General features: G+C 35.7%; 2 protein-coding genes across 5 annotated transcripts; one reads left to right on the forward strand and one right to left on the reverse strand.

The window, feature by feature from the left end:
• Window positions 1–1,605: 1,605 nt before the first annotated feature.
• LOC121967253 (F-box protein At5g46170-like) lies at window positions 1,606–4,753 on the forward strand. 2 transcript variants are annotated; one of them, XM_042517357.1, is made up of 3 exons: window positions 1,606–1,728; window positions 1,797–3,119; window positions 4,423–4,753. In XM_042517357.1, the coding sequence occupies exon 2, from the start codon at window positions 1,854–1,856 to the stop codon at window positions 3,084–3,086; it is 1,233 nt and encodes a 410-aa protein (XP_042373291.1). In that variant the 5' UTR covers window positions 1,606–1,728; window positions 1,797–1,853; the 3' UTR covers window positions 3,087–3,119; window positions 4,423–4,753. The 2 variants fall into 2 exon arrangements, with proteins under 2 accessions (XP_042373291.1, XP_042373290.1); XM_042517356.1 differs by having other exon boundaries at window positions 1,619–3,119.
• A 2,735-nt stretch (window positions 4,754–7,488) lies between these two features.
• On the reverse strand, window positions 7,489–11,479 carry LOC121967254 (receptor-like serine/threonine-protein kinase SD1-8). Of its 3 annotated transcripts, none has more exons than XR_006107685.1 (7): window positions 10,117–11,479; window positions 9,907–10,029; window positions 9,668–9,804; window positions 9,332–9,542; window positions 8,264–8,317; window positions 8,027–8,177; window positions 7,489–7,947 (listed from the first exon to the last, which is right to left on the reverse strand). XR_006107685.1 is itself a non-coding variant. In XM_042517358.1 (7 exons), the coding sequence occupies exons 1-7, from the start codon at window positions 11,444–11,446 to the stop codon at window positions 7,621–7,623; spliced, it is 2,517 nt and encodes an 838-aa protein (XP_042373292.1). In that variant the 5' UTR covers window positions 11,447–11,478; the 3' UTR covers window positions 7,489–7,620. The 3 variants fall into 3 exon arrangements, 1 of the variants encoding a protein (XP_042373292.1); XM_042517358.1 differs by having other exon boundaries at window positions 8,264–8,501; window positions 10,117–11,478; XR_006107686.1 differs by lacking the exon at window positions 7,489–7,947 and having other exon boundaries at window positions 8,082–8,177; window positions 8,264–8,355.
• Window positions 11,480–21,090: the final 9,611 nt, after the last annotated feature.

Raw genomic sequence — 21,090 nt, forward strand, 5'->3', positions numbered from 1 at the left:
AATTTTCTATCTAAAATGTAAAATGTAATTTGCTCGATCTCTCATCTCACATGTCTTTCAGTTGATGTTGTTCCATCTCTTGAGTTCACCTCGATAAGCCTCCAACCTTTGAGTCATGTTCAATTCAAGTTTGTCCATACAGGCTGGATCAGCTGGTTAGATGCCTGCAACTTGTCAATGAAGTCGTGAGGTCGAAGGTCGTCAATTGTATTCAGGGATAAAACTCTGGCCTGCTGCGCCAAAAATTCTTTCGACCCCCAGTCACCTATCCTGCCCAACATTAACTGTGATTTACTCCCTCTGAAATCTTGTGGGGCCGGGACCGGGGAACCGTTAGGATGACGATTCCACCTTTTTGCCAATGTTCAATTCAAGTTCACTAAGTCGGTATCCCTTCAAACATATTGAGAATCATCATCAATTTTGTCAAACCTCACTATGGAACTTGTCATACCTTCAAGCGCTCACTTGTCATACCTCCAATGACGCCTTCACCTGCCAAATGCTCATCTCCAGAACTTCACTATCAGACCTCCAGTGGAACTTCACTTGTCAAGAGCTCAATTTTGAGATTCCACCATTTTTTTTTTTTTTTGAAATTTAGGTATATGGCCTTCTATCCGGCTAAATTTGGAGGTGGATGGTCCAATCCAACAGATTACTCTGACCACTAGGCAAATTCGGAAGCACGAGCGACTCCTCATCCAGCAACCAATATCCCTAATTTTTCATCCCAATGGAAAATACCTTGTGATACATCGTACCGAAGTATTTTAGATTTCACTTCTTAACCTCATATTGGGATTTCACCGATTAAGATCTTACCTTTGGGATTTCACTTGTTATTGTTGTTGTGTTAATATGGTCAAATTGCATGCTAAATAGAACAGTTATAACAAACTAGAAATTTTTAAGAATTTAGATTTATATTTTCTAGTTTTTTTACTAAGGTAATAGCATATCTGACACTTTTTTATTTTTTCAAGCATGTAAAGATCGAATATCAATTTTAGTAAATTAATAGATAATTTATTTTAATTCTTAAGAATGCTAGATTGATGGATCATCCATTGTAATAGTCGGTGAAAAAATTTCGTAGAATTAGATTGATTACTTTAGTATCAATTGGCATATATTAAATACTTAATAGTAATATTCCTGATTTTTATCATCTACAGTGGCTAACACATGAGGTGTTACCATTAATGAGATCTGGGGTTCGAATCTCGACAAAGTTAAGATAAATATCTTCCTTATGTACTAGTCACTATTTTAAAGGATAGTAACCCTCTATGGATGAACATATTCGTCCTTTTACCATCAATTTAAAATTTAAACAGTAGGTGCCGATTTTTTTTCTTTGTTTTTTAACCTCGGGACAATGGTACAGTGTGAAAATGCCTGGTCAATTTCTTAGGTTGATGGATGTCAGTTGTGAGCGGGTCGGTAAAAAATATCCATAGAGCCGGATTAATCATTATTAATCGGCTAAGATGGATACGGGATACCCAACGCCAACTTAACCAAAAAAAAAAAAAAAAGATTTTTAAAATTATACATTTTTTTTTGAAACTGAAACATTTTCTATATAATTATTTTTTCCTGGTTGCCTCGCGTTTCTTCTTCGTGGGCAGCGATTACAAATTCCGATTCTTCAATGGTTTGATCCCTCTCCTCTCCTTCTCCCCATTGCTTCAAGAACCGTGCTCGCGCCCGAAAATCTGAGAGGTAGGGTTCCGTTTAGGTTCTGGAATTGCGCTTCTCTCCCTTCTGATCGCCTCATGGAACCTCTCTAGGGTTTTCGATCGGCTTCTAAGGATTCTTAACTCGATTTGCGCGAGTTTTCCGATCCGATGTCTTCTTATGGCGCCCAACCGTCGGCGGATCTGGATAGGTCACGGAGGCGCCGCCCGGATCCGCCGCCGGCGGAGTCGGTGGACGAGGGGATCGATCACTTCGACCAGCTTCCTGACTCGGTGCTCCTTTTGATCTTCAATCTGGTCGGCGATATCAAGCAACTGGGGCGGTGCTGCGTCGTGTCCCGCCGCTTCCTCGCCGTGGTACCTCTCGTCGACGACGTCGTCCTCCGGGTCGATTGCGTCATCTCTGACGACGCCTCCCTGTCCTCTGATGCCGTGGCAAGCGGTGTCGCCGTCTTGTCGCAGAAGCCCCCTGGCGTCATATCCCACCTCGCCCGTCTCGTCCTAGGTGGGCTCGTCAAGCCGCTTCAGGCCCTTGGGCAGATCCTCTCCCCCTTCCCTGCGTCTGCTACCGTCTCCAGGACATCATCGCCTTCGTCCTCTTCTCCTTCGCTGCCCTCTTCCACCGTTGCCCACCACTCACCGACCGAGGTGTTGAAGAACTTCAGAGAAATCCGTCGCCTCCGTATCGAGTTTCCTGACGGCGAACTCGATGACCATGATGGCGTCCTCTTGAAGTGGAGGGCCGACTTCGGATCCACCCTCGATCGCTGCGTCATCCTTGGCGCCTCCTCCGTGGCCTCTTCACCATCCATTTGCCCTAAATCCGCGAATCCTAGCCTCAGTCTTAGTTCCGATGATGCTTGTGGAGGTGATGATTGTGAGAGCATTCCGGAGTCGTTCTACGCCAATGGAAGCTTAAAGCGGAGGGTCGTATGGACCATTAGCTCGTTGATTGCTGCATCGGCACGCCATTATCTTTTTCATCCTATTGTGGTCGACCATGAGCCTTTGGAGTGCTTGGTCCTGACGGATGCTGATGGACAAGGAGTGCTGACCATGGACCGGCGGCAGCTGCTAGAACTAAGGTTAAAAGCAGTGGTGGCATCAGGGAGCTCGCAGCGGACCCTTTTGCCAGCGCTAAGCATGCGCCTGTGGTATGCCCACCAGCTTGAGTTGCCTGGTGGGTTTGTGCTGAACGGTGCAACCCTGTTGGCTATCAAACCAAGTGATGAGCGGCCGAAGGAAGTAGGTGGTTGCATACCAGGTTCCAATGAGTTCTCAGATAGTTGCTGGATCCAAGATTGCTTTGAAGAGCCATATAGAACAGCAACGAAGATGCTCATGAAGAGGAGGACTTACTGCCTTGAGATGAACTCTTTCTGATTCTTTCAAGCTTAAAAATTTTATGCTTGACAGGTAAAAGTTTCTTCTTGGTACTGACACTTTCTTGGTTGAATTTGCATGATACATTTATGCATAATTGAATTTGAAAAGTCATGCACCCTTGTCATTTAATTGAAAGTAAGTAATTTGGAGATGCAAATGAACTTGCCTGATTCTTTATGCCAACTGTTGAAAATATATGCAAGTGCATTCAATAAGACTATAAGAGTTCATATGTGCTTTCGTCTGTTCATTATTTTCATTCAATAAGAGTTTTTTCATTCATTGTGGGCCTTCAGCATATTTTCGCTCACCCAGTTTTTTTTAGAAAATTTGGATGACTCGGATAAAAAGTGACTAAATTGTGTTAAATCTGTAAGGTTTTTTTTTTTGGATTTATTTGTAATCAAAAGAAACAGATGGAATGAAGGCAAACAGAATAACAAGGGGATACAAATTGGCCCGCTAAATGCATTCTTTACTTCATTCTATAATTTATGATTGTCGAACAAGATGCCTTAGTTGGATAATTATGTATTTATTGGGTCTGCCCCGACCACCATAAACATTAATCAGTGCACTGCTTTCATGGACCATCATATTCGAATTTCTGACCATTAGTTCTACTTTACATATGTCTGTTTTATTTCGATAACATACACTAGTGATAAGCTCATAGAGGGATAAGATTTGTGTAGCTGACTCCAAATAGTTGTCAAACACATTGATTATGGTGATATGCAATTATATTTCAATCACATGAACTATGTTAACAAGTGTAACTGCCTGTGTCCATATTATTTTATTAAAGATTTGAAAAGACTCGGATAGAAGTACTTGCATAATCAATTGATTTGTGTTCAAATCTGGGTTGATTATATGGATCCAAAGAAACAGATAAAAGGAATGGAATTGATATAGAAATGTTCCATTAAATGATTTTATTTTAATTCATTTATCTGGAAATACTCATTTGGCATATCAATATGGTTATTCTATTCATTCCTAGCTCCCATATTAATGAAAACCATATACAAACTCATACTGATTAACTTTTACCAATACATTATAATCATCCTAAGTCAATTTATGTAATGCTATTTCAATTTCTATTCAAATAGAATTATTCTGGATAACAAAACAAGAGACAAGAAAAAATTCTTAGCCACAGCATTTTATTTTAATCTACTAAACTCCTATCTGTAGATGTTTCTATTGCTTTAGTGCGAAGCATAAAATGTAGAGCATATTTGGAATGCGAATGTATAACTTAACTTTACATTTTAGTTCTTTGGAACAATGATTGAATGTAACATCCTTTCGGTGCAACCTTTAGGCCCAATGGATATCTCAGAGAGGCAAACTAAACCACATATCAAATGGTCTTCAAACGTTCGAAGCTGTTGTATGCCATGGTAACCTCACGGGTAACATGCTCCTCGCCCCCACGATCAAGGCACGGAATGCTCCTGTAACTCTGTGCAATCTCCGCATTGCTTGCAACTTCAGATATGATGTGCGACTGATTTGTTGTAGTTTTAGCTTTCTGGTCTATGCCCTTCAGTTGCCTTGCGACTAATATTGATCACTGTTCCATGATTCTGTGTATTAAGCTTCACTAATGCACCATATGAAATTTCAGATAATTATAGCTCAGATTATTGTAATCTCAGTGAGAATTTATGGTTTTGTATGTTGGAATCTCATTTCTATACATCTTGTTGCAGACTGGTGCTCCTCTAGGACTATATGGAACACAGTTTAAAACCTTCCTTCTCTCTTTAATTTTTAAATTGGAAGGAATTGTTTCCAGAGGAGGTTATCGCGTTAAATAAGTGTTATCAATTTTACTTTGCTATTCAAATCATAAATTCAGGCCATGTTTGATAGGTTGGAATGGAAAGAAAAAGTATTGAAGTGGTTTATTCCTGATTGATTCCATTGTAATGGTTAATTTTTGGTGTGATGAACATTTGGAAGAATGATTGGTTCTATTCCACCCATTTTGTAGCTTCAAACATGGAATGGGGTGAAATATTTCATCTCTATAGCATGAATGAGGATTGAGTGGTTTGCCTGACCAACTTAGCCAATTTGACTTGATTAATTTGCACCCAATCGACTCAACCCACTCGAGTTGATAAGTGCACTTAGCTTGGTCGACTCGCTTCTTCTAATCTACATGACCCATTTGACCTGTCTGATCTTACTAGTCTGCTTAGCTCTTCTCGATTAACTTGACCCACCAGATCCTCCCTCAATAGCTTGATTTGCTTGCCTAGTCACCGCAAGCTCAACTAACCTGATCAGCCAATTCAACTCAGCTCGACTGATCCATTAACCTAACTGACCCAATTGAACCATGGCCCAATCAGTCAACTCAATACTCTTGGCTTAAATGTCAAATGATAAATTCCTAACAAGTATTATATTTGGTAAAAGAATAAAGATTTTTATTGTATTTTTTTTCTTTATGGTATACACATGCACAAATTGAAAGGGTTTTGGTTTTATAAGAGGAAGGTGAATTGCAAGTTTTTATTCAACTTGTGCAGCATTGTTTGAATGAATGTTTATCTCACAAAAATTGGACTCACAAAAATACTTCTAATTTAATTCTTAGTGCTGAATAACTCCAACATTCATCCAAACACCTTGTTCACGATAAAAGTTTCCCCTTATTGTCTTTCTCTCGCAAGACCTCAAATCTCCGACTTTTGAAAGTAACAACCACTACATGTCGACGATTACCGCATTTATTTTTTGAATAAAAAGTTGACGAGAAAGCAAAGTTCGGTCATAGTCGTAAAGTTTGACTTCGATCAGTGTAGGAATGATCCAATTTGACTAGCCGACTGAAATGGTCAAGCCCAAGAACTAGTCTTTTGAATGAACAATTTGGAATGTCTAGGATTCACTTGTTTGGGGTAGGTGCCTGTGGTGGAAAATGATCCTAAGCGGTATATGATGTAAAGTCTACCCTATAATCAAGGAAATTTCGCTTTCAAACTTGGAATTTTTGGGACAATAGCAATGAAAGTGGAAGCCAAGAAAAAGTTGAAGCTGAAGCCCTTTGGGTTACGGAAACTTGATTGGACAATCAAAATGGAGACATATTCAAAGTCAACACAACATTGGCATCCACAAGTTAATTTTTTTTCCCAAAGAATGATAATAATAGTCAACAAGTTAACTTATAGCATTGGCCCTGCCTCTCAATTTGTTAATGTAAGAGATATAGGGAGGGGTATAGAAATAAGGGTGAATAGGGGAACGGCATGGTTGCAAAAGTGTTAGCCATGTTTGGTCTGGTGTATCTCATATAATTCATTAAAAATCGGTATAATTTTAACTAGGGTGAGTTAAAGTTTGATTAAATTGAATTAATTGATCGAGGTTAAAAATTTAGTTTTGTAAATTTAAAAATTTAATTTTTTTTTCTAGAAATATCGGTTTTAATTTTGAAAATTAAAATTCGATTAAACTGATTAAACCAATATTATGAGTTGAACCAAATTTAATTAGAATCAAATTAAACTAAATTGAATCAAACTGGAATCAAACCGAATCAATATTATGAGTTTAATCGAATCACACCGGAACCAAACTAATCAAACTAAACTAAACCAAACTGGAATCAACTCAAACCAAATCAAAGTGAAAATTTTAGGTATTTCAGTCGAAAACTGAATTAACCGATGCTTTATCGGTTCGATTGGTTCAATTTTTTAAAAAAGTTTGGTCAGTTTGGTTGGTTCGGAAAAAATTCGATCGGTTCAATTTTTAATTTAATCGGTTCAGTCGATTCAGTTTAAACCGATTACTCACCCCTAATTTTAAAGATGAAATGTCAAATCGATCAAGATGTTCGTTAAGATACAAATACATACGAATAATTTTTTGTTTGATAATTTAGATATACAATTTTTCAAACCGACTAATTCTGAATATGATCGGTTCGGTCTCATAAAAATTTCTCATTAGTTACTCGGGTAAATTAAAAAATATTTATGAAGATTCATCCAGATGACCAATATTCTTTGGTGAGATTCAAACCTTAAATATCTTAATTATCCCTTGAAAACCCCCTTAAATATCTTGATTATCCATTGAAAAACCCAACATGACCCCGAGGCATCCTAACCCATAGTTTATTCTCATTCATTAATAAAATTTTCTTATAAAAAAATAGATAAACTTAAAATACTAATTATTTCTTTTTGAAAAGATAATTATGAGAACCCATAAATATGAAGGTGGATCACCCTCAATTATCTACCTTAGAATTGGCTTTAGGAAATGTTATTTTTTTTTTTTCAATATCAAAACTTTGTTAATCTACTAACTTAGTTGTCGAACATTTTGATTCAAGTTCTAGAGAGTAGGAAAATTATTCTGCTCATTTATACCAAACAAAATTACTGCTATTTATACCAAAAAATTTACATCATAGAACTGCCACTACAAAAATGCCTATATTATTTATACATTATATTTTATTATCCATTCTAGTACATTTAGAAATGACCGACTCCTATCTACCTTCTATATTCGTGATTGTTATTTGGTTGCTGGCAGATGAGTCTTGATGATTGCTCATTGATGATGACAAATAAATTTCCGACATCAAGTCTCGCTTAGAAAAGAAACCCGGTTGCTTAGGCTCCGGTAAGAGAGCAATATCTCCGGTGCTACTCAACATTGTCAACACTAAAGGCATTGTTGGTCGGTCTTCCGCCCGGTCTTGAACACACAAAAGTCCAATTTTTATACACCTCAAGACCTCAATCTCTGAAAAAGAATGCCCAATGTTTTTGTCCACAAAATCCATGCATTGGCTTTCCTTCCACAAGTTCCATATCTAAAATGGAATTGGTTAGCATCATAATAATAAGGGGAAACCACTTGCATAAAGGATAAAGAAAGTTTCTTGCACTTACATGTCCTAGAAGATTTGAATTGTGTGACCCATGATAAACTCCTCTATTTTTTTTGCCACTTATAATCTCGAGTACCAACACACCAAAACTAAACACATCTGATTTTATTGAAAAGATTCCATCCATGATATACTCAGGTGACATATATCCACTGCAATAATAATTGTAAATTTATAATAATTTCTTCTACCATACAGATTAATAAAGTTAATGGTAAGCACAAATATATCTACTTACTATGTTCCAACGACTCTTCTGGTATTTGCTTCTGATTCATCCCCTCCAAATATCCTAGCCATGCCAAAATCAGATATTTTGGGATCCATATCCTTGTCAAGAAGAATATTACTAGCTTTAAGATCCCTATGGATGATTCTAAATCTAGAATCATGATGCAGATAAAGAAGTCCTCGAGCAATTCCAACTATTATATTGTATCGTGTTCGCCAATCCAAGATAGTGCCTTTAACTTCATCTAAATAAAAAAGTAGTAATAAATTTATTATTTGATCAAGTTCTTGAATATCTAATGCAAGGAAGGTGGTCAGTGACTAAATAAAATGATCTTTACATCACTTATTAGAAGGAGCTTATTTATAAAGTTTGCTAACAGAATTTCAACTCAAAGTAAGTTGCCTTAACTATCTTCCATTGACAAAAAGCTGGAAGCAAATCTAAATAAGTTGGGCAGACGTCTAGGTTAAAATTTAGTGCATAATTATTCAATAATTATGATCTTGCCATTTTGAGCCAAAAGTAGAGTTAGACTACATGCAGTCATGCGCTACCCTAGAGTTGTGGGTCTCCCATGTATCTCCATTCATCTTCAAAATGTTCCCTCCATTCCCTCTAGTAATCTCATAATCCTGATATAAAAAGTAGAATAAAAAAAACATTCTATCTGATTTTGTTAACTGAATTTTCATGTACCACACATACACCACCCCTAGGGACTAAGGGGAGATTTCAAAGTTGTAAAGCATACATGGACCACACAGACGCTCCATATAGTTTATCAAAATATATATAGACATATCAAATAATGCAGGCTTTTTTTTTTTAAAGTTGAGATGGAAACTCAACCTTCGCAAAAGCACAAAATAGAAACAAGTTTATTCCAAAGTCCATCCCTAAGTTCAAGAGTTTCCAAATCATTAGGAATAATCTACCATTGAACTTCTCTCCTTTTTATCTGGAAAAGGACTACTAGCAGTTATGACCTCAAGGCTATATAACATCTCATGGTTTTAGATAACCAGGGGCTCAATATAAATAAGGAATTGATTTAAAAAGAATTTTACTAACCAAATAAGAGGATATCTAAGCTTCCATTAGGCATGTATTCATAGACTAATATCCTCTCCTCTTCTTGAACGCAACAACCAAGAAGTCGAACAAGGTTTCTGTGCTGCAGTTTTGCAATCAATGTCACCTCATTTTTGAACTCATTCAAACCTTGAGTTGATGTCTTAGACAACCTCTTCACGGCTATTTCTTGATCTTCCCCTATCTTACCCTGCACCCAGTCATTTTAGACATCTTAGTTGTTTCTATCAAAATAAACAGTAAGATATCTTTTCCAGGTAAAAGCAAGAAAACCAACAATAAAATTTCTGAAACAATTCATAATAATCTATATACCCTGTATACTGGGCCAAAACCTCCCTCGCCGAGCTTGTTCTGTGATGAGAAATTGAATGTTGCGTTTCTAATTGTGCCCAAATCAAATAATGGAAGGTCTAAGTCATTTTCTTCTGTTGCTTCAATAATATCAGCACCTACAAACATATCAAATATAATACAAATTTGATAAATTGATGTTCTCCAGGTAATTGTGAACAAGAATTGAAACTAGATAAAAGAATAAGCATTAAGGGTACCTCTCTTCTTCATCCTCCTCCAAAGACAGAAAGCAAGACAGGAGAGGACAACAATTGACACAACAAGAGTAACAATAATAACAACGAAATGATTCTGACGACGATCAGATGAAGTATCAGAGTCTGGAAGATGGGTAAACTTCGTTGTATAAATACAAAATTGAGCATTCAATTTGTTCAAACTAAGTGGAATAGTGGATAAGAACGCACCTAAATCAGCTGCCGCGAGCCTGACATAAAGATCTTGTCCTACGCTACTTTGATACACTGTGATATCGGTGAGACTGGTTGTCCACGTTATGCAACCGTTGCTACCGTCGCTGATGTTTGAGGCAGCATAAGCTGTGCAATTGCAGTTATTCAAGCACAAAGACCTGCACTGGTCAAGGCTCAAGCTTGCGCTCACCATCGACCTCGAGGTATCTGGTAGTTTTATGTTTCTTAGGATGACGAACCCGTCGGTTCCATTACGGCAATCCAACGGCGTAGTTCTCAGGCAACCACCCGTCCCATCTCGGAGTCGCCAGTTTGTGGGACTACGCGGGTGAAACCCCTGCAAGCACACACATTGTGGCGTGATGATTTGGCGGCAATAGCCATTGGGGCCGCAGGACGACAAAGAATCGCATAGATCCTTGGGTGCATACCAAATCCTATTCCAAGATTGCCGACTTTCTAACCACACATTGAGCTCTACAGTGCCGGAAGAATGCATGACAAATCTCAACAGAGCAGAAGACTGATCGCTGCGAAAGTAGGTCGTCTGATTGGGTCCAACATCGAACCTCAGGAGTCCGTTGGCTGTGTCCACCATCTCCGGGACACCGCTGAACCACCGGCCATTCCACGGCCCCGCGCGCCAGTACTGCTCCGTCCCGGACCAAATGAACAGCTGCGGGTCTCCCCGCAAATCGAGGCCGTAGACGAATGGGCCCGGAGTGGGATCGCTATCGCTCGTCGAGGCCGTGATGTTGATGTCAAGGTCGGTCCCGTTTCTGAGCCTCCTTCGCCCCAATATCATGCCCGGAAGCTGCGTGTCCGTCGGGAAGTCGAAGCTCTGCCACGCGAAACCGTCAGAACCACCGCTGCCGGATTCATGGACGGCGAAGTTTCCGTCATCAAAGAGTTGCGCGACGGGATTCGATAGGGATGAATCCGGCGCGCCGGAAGTCCAGAGGATACTGGAGTTGCCGTCGGTGAGGACGAGCGCCCCGGTGGTGGTCAAAGAGAGGTTGCCGAAGCGGGTGGTTATGGGGCTTCGGCGATTGGCGATCCACACGACGGTTTGGGGGGAGATCCTGTTGTACCATATGCCGACGTAGCGGTTGGTGGATCCGCTGGGGTTGAAGAATCCCAGCTGGAAAGTGCCACCGGCGGAGGTCAAGGTGGTGCTTCCATCGACAAGAAGAGGTAGATCTGGGGTTAAGGTGTCAGCTCCGCCGGAGATCGAGAAGAGAGTGGCGAGAAGGAGAAGGAGGAGAAGGAGAAGGGCGGCGGAGGAGGAGCAGGAGTCGACGTCGTGGCTGAGGCCCCTTCTCATGATCAACAAAGGACAAGTCTGATTACAACTAAAGTAGACGGTTTTTATCATAAGAAGAAAGTTTAGATAGCGAAATCAGTAATCTGTGGCATGCTTATTTTTATTTAACAATAGACAATAAAAATAATAAATAACATTAATTAAAATAATAACAATTGTAATTTATTTAATCAAACATTATCAACAGAGTAATACATAATAACAATTCTTAGTGAATGAAGTATGAGTATCTTCACCAAGAAAAGGATTAAATAATTTCAAGATCTTTTTTATAATATGAATATAATTAGATTATTAATTAATAATGCCTACACGTTACTTAAAAAGACATTCTTTAGTTTTGCCCTTATAGTGTACTTAATTCGCTAAAGACACTTATTTTTGAAGTTATTAATTTACTCCTTACATTTTAAAACTCTTATACAAACACCCCTCCTCCAAAAAATCACGGTATGACTTTCTAATGAAACCAACCAACTTAAAATGATAAAAAAAGAAATTGTCGAAATACAGTTTTTCCATTGTTAAAGCAAGAAAATAAAGTTACTAAGAAAAAGATGCAATCAATCAAATATTCTTCCATGACTTTTGATATTCCTTTTATCATCTAGAAGAGCCGGCTCCAAATTCAATGGTTTTAGAAAGTTTTCTTTTTTAAAAAAATTATGAAATTATTCTCAATGGAATCGGTTAAACCCCTTTTCATAATAATTATTCCTTTAAATGAGGATGTAGCTAAAGGAGGTTAGATTTTTAGCTGACCATCATGTGTATTTTTCAATTTATCATAATGAAATTGAACCTATCACCCAAGATATAATTAATAAAATTAACTAGAATTATTATTATTTTTAATAATAATTATTATATGAATTTAAATCTAACTTTTGACTAAAAGTTCTTCCTTTGAATCTAACCTATTCACAATTCACTACTAGACCACCTAAATATTAGTTAAGTTCTTTACCTTTAACCCTTAAAAGAAAATGTGTCAATCAGTTGCGCTCGTCCAATGTGACTCGTATGGCAAGACATGGCTTGTGCGGTGCGACATGAACTAATACAATCCTAACCCAAACAAAGGCCCAGATACAAGGAAGCATCCTAGATGGTCCGGCTTGACCTTAGTGAAAAAACTATAAGAAGTATAATATATATCTATCAACTTGTATCCCAAAGAACTTTTCCATAGGATACGATCTTGTTTCTCTGCATAAAATCTAGAATTCTTTCAACTATAATTTAGTTGAGAATCTACCTTCAAATCCCAAACAAAGTGTTGTTGTTTCCAAATAGAGTTGTAAATGAACCAAACGTTCATGAACAAGTTTGGTGTTCGGCTTGGTAAGAGTTTGTTTATGTTCGTTTAATATATATATGATTAATTAAACAAACAACCTCTCATTAAGTTAAATAAACAAACTTGAATACATATGTGTTCAACTTGTTAACGTTCATGAACAATGTTCGTAAACAACGTTCATGAATAATGTTCACGAATCATATTCATTAATAAAACTTTTTTCAATATACTAAATAAATAATAAAATAAAATAAATAAATAAATTTAAATTATCAAACTCAATAACTAATCAAATAACTAAAAGTTTCAAATAATCAAACAAACTTGAATTGAAAACTTGATAACATCTAAACGAACCAAGCTTGAATTGAGAGCTTGATAACATCTAAATGAACTAAGCTTAAGCCAAGCTTCAAACAAGCTCAAGCTTATAAAAAATAAATCAAGCCAAGCTTGAACATTCATTTCAAAAGTTTGGTTCATTTTAAACTCGGCTCGGCTCGGCTTGGTTACCTTATCAAACAAACTTGAATATCCCAAAGCTCGGCTTGTTTATAGCTCTATTTCCAAACAGTTACAGTTACAATTACAATTACAACTCTATAGTAATCAAATAACTAGGTAGCATTTCCTAACCAAAAAGTACTAAACTAGTTTTTAAAATTTTTTGATTGATTCTGATTTTGCTTCTCTAAGTTCATCTCTAAATTTCTCTCAACAATAGTTTGAACAGTTATTGTTTGAAAGGAAGTTGGCGAGGAGCATGTAGACAACAGCAGTTCTTGCCCAAAATCATGTTTTTCAGTAGCGAGGACGACAACAACAAACATAAGGAACAAAGAACAAGCAGTTGTTGCCTAAAACATTGCTTGGCGCACATCCACAAATGGAGAAAACTCACTGTCATGTCTCAGAACAAGTAATGGATAAAGAATTTGATTGGCTTTGATGTCATTTGGGCCTTTGCTGTCAACTCCATATGACAGCAGCTTTTTTTTTTGGCATTTACATCCATTAAGGACAAGGAAAATAAGTCAGAGCTTGCTAAGGAGACCTGGCTCAAGGTATAGATCATAATCATCTATACCTAGGGCTCTCTATTATATTGGGACTTACAAATTTTATATATATACATATATAAATTAAATATAAATATTAATTTAAAAATATATGAGTTTGAATATTAAATATTCAAAATTATGACTAAAATAAATTTTAGTTGAGATTTATTTTCATCAGTAATTTTAATTTTTTACAAGCTAAACTATATTGGGTCAAAAATTTTAAATTTTTTTTATAGATTAAATCTAAATTTTTAAAAAATTTTTTACTTGGGTTAGATTTAATTGATAAATTTAATTTTTTTTATTATTAAAATTAGATTTTTTTGATAATTTATTTTTATTTTTTAATTAAAATTTAATTAGTAAATTTTTTACTGATAAACCTTTAATTTATTAATCAAAATTAAATTTTGTTAATAAATTAAAAATATTTATTGGTTATACTTAATTAATATTTTTTTATAAAAATATTTTTTAAAGTCAAAAGCATATTTAATATTATTATTTCTTTATTAAATTTTATTTTTCTTTTAATTTTTTTAATAATTCACAATATTTTTAAGCTAAATCTTTTTGGATAAATAAATTTTATTAATACTTTATCGAAGTTAAAATTAATAAAAAGGTTTAGTTCACAAACCTTCCGTCAATAATTTATTACTTGTTTCTAAATTAGTTAATATAAAATATTTTTTTTATTTTTTAAATTTTACTAATAATAAAAAAAATGAGGTTAGACATAAGATAAAATTATTCTACGTGACTTAATTGGTCACTATTTTCAATTGCATAATTAATCATTGACAATATATGAAACTATCTTTTTAAATTTTACTAACAAAATTAAATATCGCTTCGGGACATGGTGGAGTTGACTAATACGGGGTAGATATTGTTACAGTAGGTAAGGTGTCGAATCTCGGCAAAGCCAAGAAAAATATTCTCCCCTGGTGGCTAACTGCAGCTTGGTCGTAGGATCGATCCACCTTTTAATATAACTAATAAAATTAAATATTTCTAATAATATTTATTTAAAAAATATTAATTTTTTTTTTCACCTAGGAGTTTCAAGCATGATTGAGACGGCCTGTTGCTAAGGAGACAATATTTCCTAGAAAAAGTTAGTAGAGTGCCCTATGTTCCACAGTTCATACTTCATAGCATGCCTGTCACTCCGGTGTGTAGGTTTGTAAACCAGCTAAGCCGAGATAAACTTTTTAAAATTTTTATGTTTGTAAACTTGTTTGATTGATCCGTGAAGTATTACATGCTTATTTATTCTTTTTGAGAGAGTTTTTTTTATTTATTGATAATTTTGATAAAAGATTTATTAACAAGCATAATTGACAACTTTATTCATGAATATGGACATAATATTATTTATGAATAATTCATAATTTCTATATTAGATATTTATATTTATTTATTTAATTAATTTTATATGTATTAAACAAGATCCTTGGATTCATTTAAGGCCCTAGTGTTATGACATTGGAACTCATTCCCTTTCCTGTCACAAATCTAGCACGTGCAACTCCATAGATGCTTACCAATGTCGAGCACCATTGCCATTGCAAGCTAGGACTATCTATGCCACTAACGACCCAAGTGAAGGTGAAAACCATAGCAATAAGAGAAGAAGCAACAAGAAAACAAGCAACATCTTAAGAAGAAGCCTTCGACACAGTCCATGGGTGTGTGCTCTTTCTCCAATTGATTAGCTACGATTCTTAGTAAGTCGCAAGTGTTCTTGATCATGAATTCTAACATTGAAATTTTAGCATCCATATGAACTTGAAAAGAATCATGCATAGGATCTAGTTAATATCGAAAATTTTATAACAGAAATCAATTTAAATGAAATAGATGATGACCAAAATAAATGTGACCTTAATATAGTAGATTTGTTATCGTCTCAATCTCGTCCTCAAAATTCGATGATCCTGAGAAAAAGAAACGGAAGGAGGATCTTCTGTAGGGACTAAGGGACTAAGGGGACAACGTTGTACTCTCCTCACAAATGGAAAGCAACGATATCTCAAGTCATTAATCCATATTATGTTATTATTGATAGTTTGATAACAGAATCAAACCTACTACTATATATATAAAGTGTGATCCTCATAAGATTGGAAAACTTGAGATCTCGTTTATATATATAACTCCGCCCATGACGATCGATCATGGTCGGTCCCAAACCCGGATAAAGGAGGAGGGTTGCATTAGGTTGCCAGCCAGCGTTAAACTATGACAAATAATATTCAATGAATGAATTCATTAAACTATTGTGTTAATGCTAGGTTGTTCCCCGGAAGGAACGCGTTGTAGGGTCTGACTGTAACGTCTCGGCAAGGACCGCTACATCTCAATTAGCGAGTACATAGAGCTCAATTAGCCAATTGTGATCCCTAAATAACATTAGCCAATCATAATTCCCAAAAAGTAGAACTCAATTACATCATATGCAACCTCTATGTAATTCGCCTCACGTTTGATAAGGGCCCAATATGACGTCGATTATCTTTGTGTGTCAAGCCGACCCATCAATGTTAGATTGTAATGGATGATTGTCATGTGTTCCCTCAATGATATGAGCCGAGGTTATGGGAGTTCCACCCAATCCACATCACTTATGTCAGTGGAAGACATCTTTCCGACGTCCAACCCTCCCTAATGATATGAGCCAGATACTGACAACGGGTAACTTTCATCGTGCAACCACCATTAACAAAAGGCAGTGAATCATATTCAAAATCAGGGATTTTAATTTAAATATTTATATCATCACTCGGAAGATATAATATGTTTTATGTATATTTGTCGGATTTAAGCAACTATGTTATAAAATAACATACATACATATATCTAATACTATATATCAAATATATCATATTTTAAGGATGAATAATCACTGAGAGTCATTTGATCATCCTTCTTGCATCGTATACATAATATCAAATATTTTATATCAATTAATTAACAATTAATTAATTAATTAATTGATCAATTTATGTTTCTTTAAATTTGACCACGAGATTATCAACTAAATTGATAAATCAATTTATCTATAATCAATTTTGGTAAACTAATTATTATAGGTAAAATCATGTTTCACTATAATATGTTACCAAATATTTTATGTGGTCAAAATAATTAGCAAGAACATATATATTTTTGTCTTAAAGTTTATACGATAAACAACTATAACCTCGCTCTAATACCACTGAAGCCGAATTCGAAATTTGGATATCATGTTTCTACACTCCTATGTACAGCAGAAATTTAAAATTTTATTTGTGATTTAATAATTAAATCAAAGGAATGTTTGTATGATTTTTAAAACAAACATAAGTATGATATTTATCTAAGCATGCATTACAATTTAACCGTATAAGTAAGATCCTAAAAGCATAACAAAGATAAACTATCATGTGATTGATATATATATATATATATATATATATATATATATATATATATATATATATAAACATACATTCAAAACAACCTATGTTTGGAGATTACTCTAACTGTTCTGCTTGTAATGAAATAACTCTTCGTTGTTGTCATGAGCTCATACATCCTTCGTCTAATCCGGTCCACGATTGGAGTCCTCTTTCCAACACCTGATCGCACTAGAGATAAAATGTTATTTTTTGTCGAGACAGTCGAAACATCTTCCTCGAAGATGAGGAAGGGGCCGCCCAATTACCCCTTCACAAGGGGATGCCTAATAGCCCTCAACAAAGGGTTACGCCTTCTAAAATTCTGAAGGTAGGCGGCAATAATGTTTCTCGAAGAGGAGAAGTAACAATAAAGAGATAGGACTTTTTGATGGAAGAGAGGAAGAAAATCTCTATCTTCTTTCTTTTAAGAGGTGGCTGCCAAAATACTCCAATAAGAAGATGAAGAACTTGCTGACTGAATTATCACTCCACCGAAGACACTCCATGAAAGAAACAACCTATTCGTACTTCTCTCAAAAAATGTTGCTGTCGTATTTTCCAAAAAAAAAAAATCCTTCTCATCTCTTTTTAAATGTGTAAAATGTGGAAGTGAGGAGAATTAGATGTGATGGAAGTGGTGAAGGTGGAGAACGTGGAGATGGTGGAAAAAGAAAAACAATTTTTTTCTTTATTTTTTCACTACCAAAATAATCAGGTTTATCGACGGAATATACCAACAGAATATTATTCTGTTGGTAAACTCCGATGGAAATTATATTCCGTCAACAATCTCTGACGGAAATTAGATTCCGTCATTAATCATGTTATTTTAATAGTTTCCATCATTTTACTAACGAAATTTTAATTCCGTCAGAAAATATTACCGACGGAATGAAATTTTCGTCGGTAATATTCTAATTTTACCGACGGAAATTTCATTCCATCAAGGATTACCAACGGAAATTTCCGTTGGTAATCCTGAAAATAAAATTTTGCTACAAAATATCAGGATTATCGACGAATATAATTTCCGTCGATAATTTCTGACGGAATCTAAATTCCATCGGTAATCCTGTAAAGCATAATTAAAATATCAGGATTACCGACGAAATTAAAATATCAGGATTATTTCGGGATTTGCGACAGAATCTAAATTCCGTCGGTAATTACCAACGGAAATTTTATTCCGTCGGTAATCCTGAAAAAATAAAATTCTGCTGCAAAATATCAGAATTACTGACTGAATCTAAATTCCGTCGGTAATCCCTGACGGAATGAAATTCCCATCAATAATTACTGACGAAATTTAGATTCCGTCGGTAATCCCGAAAATAAAATTAAGGCACTGGTCCTTCTTTTCTCGCACACTCGATTTTCTCCTCTCCAGCGATTCCGGTGCGATCTCTCCTCTTCAGCGATTTCGGTGCGATCTCTACTCTCCGGTGATCTTCAGGTAAGTTCTCTCCTCTCCTCTCTATTTTTCTCCTCTCCGCCGGTCACTAGCACACGACTAGCGGCTTTGCCGACCACCAGCCGCATACTGGTGGTTGTGCCAGCCGCTAGCAAGTGGCCTGCCACTGGTCACTGGTCGCCGGCTGCTGGCAAGTGGCCGATGGCTGTGCCGGCTAGCCGCTAGCAAGTGGCCCCACGACTGTGCCAGGCACTTGCAAGTGGTTGTGCCTGGCGCTTGCAAGCAGCCGGCGACTGTGCCGGGAGCTTGCAATCGGCCGACGGCTGTGTCGGGTGCTTGCCAACGGTCGATGGCTATGCTGGGGGCTTGCAAGTAGCCGACGGCTGTGTCAGGCGCTTGACAGGGCCGGCGGCTGTGCCGGGCACTTGCAAGCGGCAAGCAGCTATCGACCGACAACTATGTTGGCTGCCAGCAAGTTGTCAGTGCTGAAGGCCTGATGAAGTTGGAAGAGTGAGGATACTACAGTTCAGTGAATATAAATGCATGTCTAATTTTATGAGATTGTTCTTTTGATGTTTAAGATTTTATTTCTTGGTTGTTAATATTGATTATCTAACAAACTACACATCTCGATATTCTTTAGGTATTATCAAGTTTCAATAATATCATGAAAATAAAGGTTGAAATTATATAATATTTTGTTAGATACATATAATGGAAAATGATGCTTTGTCCAACTGTATAGTTGTACCTTCTAGTTTATCCTTCCTCCTATTGATGCAGTAAGTAAATGGAATAAGCATAATGTTGAATCATGTCACATCACTTGTGTTATTTGATAGGATCTTATAGAGCATATTTGTTCATAACATTATTTAGGTGTGATCTTGAGAAGACTATCTTTGTGTGAACCAACACATCGTCCCCTATATGGGGGCTTACATGGTAGTTAGATGAGGCTATGCAGTTAGTTGTGAATTCTAATTTTTGTTACATGGGTTTTGTTCAATTGATATAATTTTGTATTGACTCATGAACTAAATATCAATTAGCCGCTGAACCTCAACTTCAAAATCCTTTATGGCATCACTTATTTGATTTCATTTAATTCGTTACCGTATCTTCTGATGCAGCTAAAATCCAAACTAGGTACTATACAAACATATCATCCAATATAGTTAGCTATAAGCTAACACTATCCTTTGGAATAATTTTAGATTCAAAAGCTACCAGATTGTTCCATTGGGAGAAGGATAAAGTGAAGATATTCTTATAAAGAGATGAAGGTGGAATGAAACGAAAGAGGTACAACATTGCATATGCAACAAATTTTGTTGTCACATCTGTAAAATTTGTTGCACATTGAATGTTGTACCTTTTTCGTTTCGTTCCACCTTCATCTCTTTGTAAGAATATCTTCACCTTATCCTTCTCCCAACGAAACAATCTGGTAGCTTTTGATTCTAAAATTGTTCTAGAGGTTAGTGTTAGCTTATAACTAACTATAATAGGCTCATCAATTTCCAAGACTTCTAAATCATCTGAAGATCTTAGAGCTAGGGCCCATCCTAGTTCTTCTTCTACAAGAAACTCAAGACCCACATGACTCTGATTAGGTTTGTGCAACTATAACTTACCTTTTTTTTGTTTATCACTTATACAACTTGCAAAATATATTTATTCTATTTTGATATTAATTATAATCTACTCACCTCTAATTGTATTACATTTTCTCAGGAACAATTCGTCACGACCAGTAGATATTCAAAATATGATCTAGGTATCTTTTTTTATTGACATGTAAAATTAGTTTAAAATTATCCTTTTTTTAGTGCATTGCTCTCACTTCCTTTCTTGCATATTTGACAAGTGTCATTGTAATGGTTTTTAGAGGAAGTTTTTACCAGAGTTTTGGAGGGATCATTCTTTTGTAAGTAGTTTTTCCGACTTAGTTTTAATTATTAATATTCTTCTTTGTTTGTTTGAGTATTTTTGAGAGATCTAATCATATTTTTTTGAGCTTTCAGCATTTCATTATAGTACTACACATTTCTAAATATTATATTATTATGTGTTTCAGGAGTTCCTATTGACATATTGATCATCATCGTAATTATCATCTGCTCATTTCTATCCAGGTATCAAAATTAGTTATACAGAAATCGCTATAAATTTTTTATCATATTTATAAATCTGATTATATTCTATCACATTTTACTTTCTACAGGATTTTCTATTGTATGTGGATGTATTATTTGGTGTATTTTCTATCATGGTATGTATTTAAATATCTGATTATGTAAATATGGATTTAGATATGGATATTTGGATAATTTAGTTTGTTTCTATTATTGTGATTTGTTTAGATTTTGTTTGTTTTAGATGATTGTAATTATTGTTTTTATTTATATTAGTTTGTT

This window comes from Zingiber officinale, chromosome 3B (genome assembly GCF_018446385.1).
Source record: "Zingiber officinale cultivar Zhangliang chromosome 3B, Zo_v1.1, whole genome shotgun sequence".
In the NCBI taxonomy this organism is placed as follows: Eukaryota; Viridiplantae; Streptophyta; class Magnoliopsida; order Zingiberales; family Zingiberaceae; genus Zingiber; species Zingiber officinale.

What these genes read in the sequence shown, in the direction of transcription:
- LOC121967253 (XM_042517357.1), top strand. Translation starts at nt 1,854, where the DNA reads ATGTCTTCTTATGGCGCCCAACCGTCGGCGGATCTGGATAGGTCACGG.
- LOC121967254 (XM_042517358.1), bottom strand. Translation starts at nt 11,446, where the DNA reads ATGAGAAGGGGCCTCAGCCACGACGTCGACTCCTGCTCCTCCTCCGCC. An exon ending in GCTCGCGGCAGCTGATTTAG is followed by an intron (nt 10,030 to 10,116) that starts GTGCGTTCTTAT and finishes CCCATCTTCCAG; the next exon opens with ACTCTGATACTTCATCTGAT. An exon ending in CTTAGATATCCTCTTATTTG is followed by an intron (nt 8,502 to 9,331) that starts GTTAGTAAAATT and finishes TTTTTTATTTAG; the next exon opens with ATGAAGTTAAAGGCACTATC.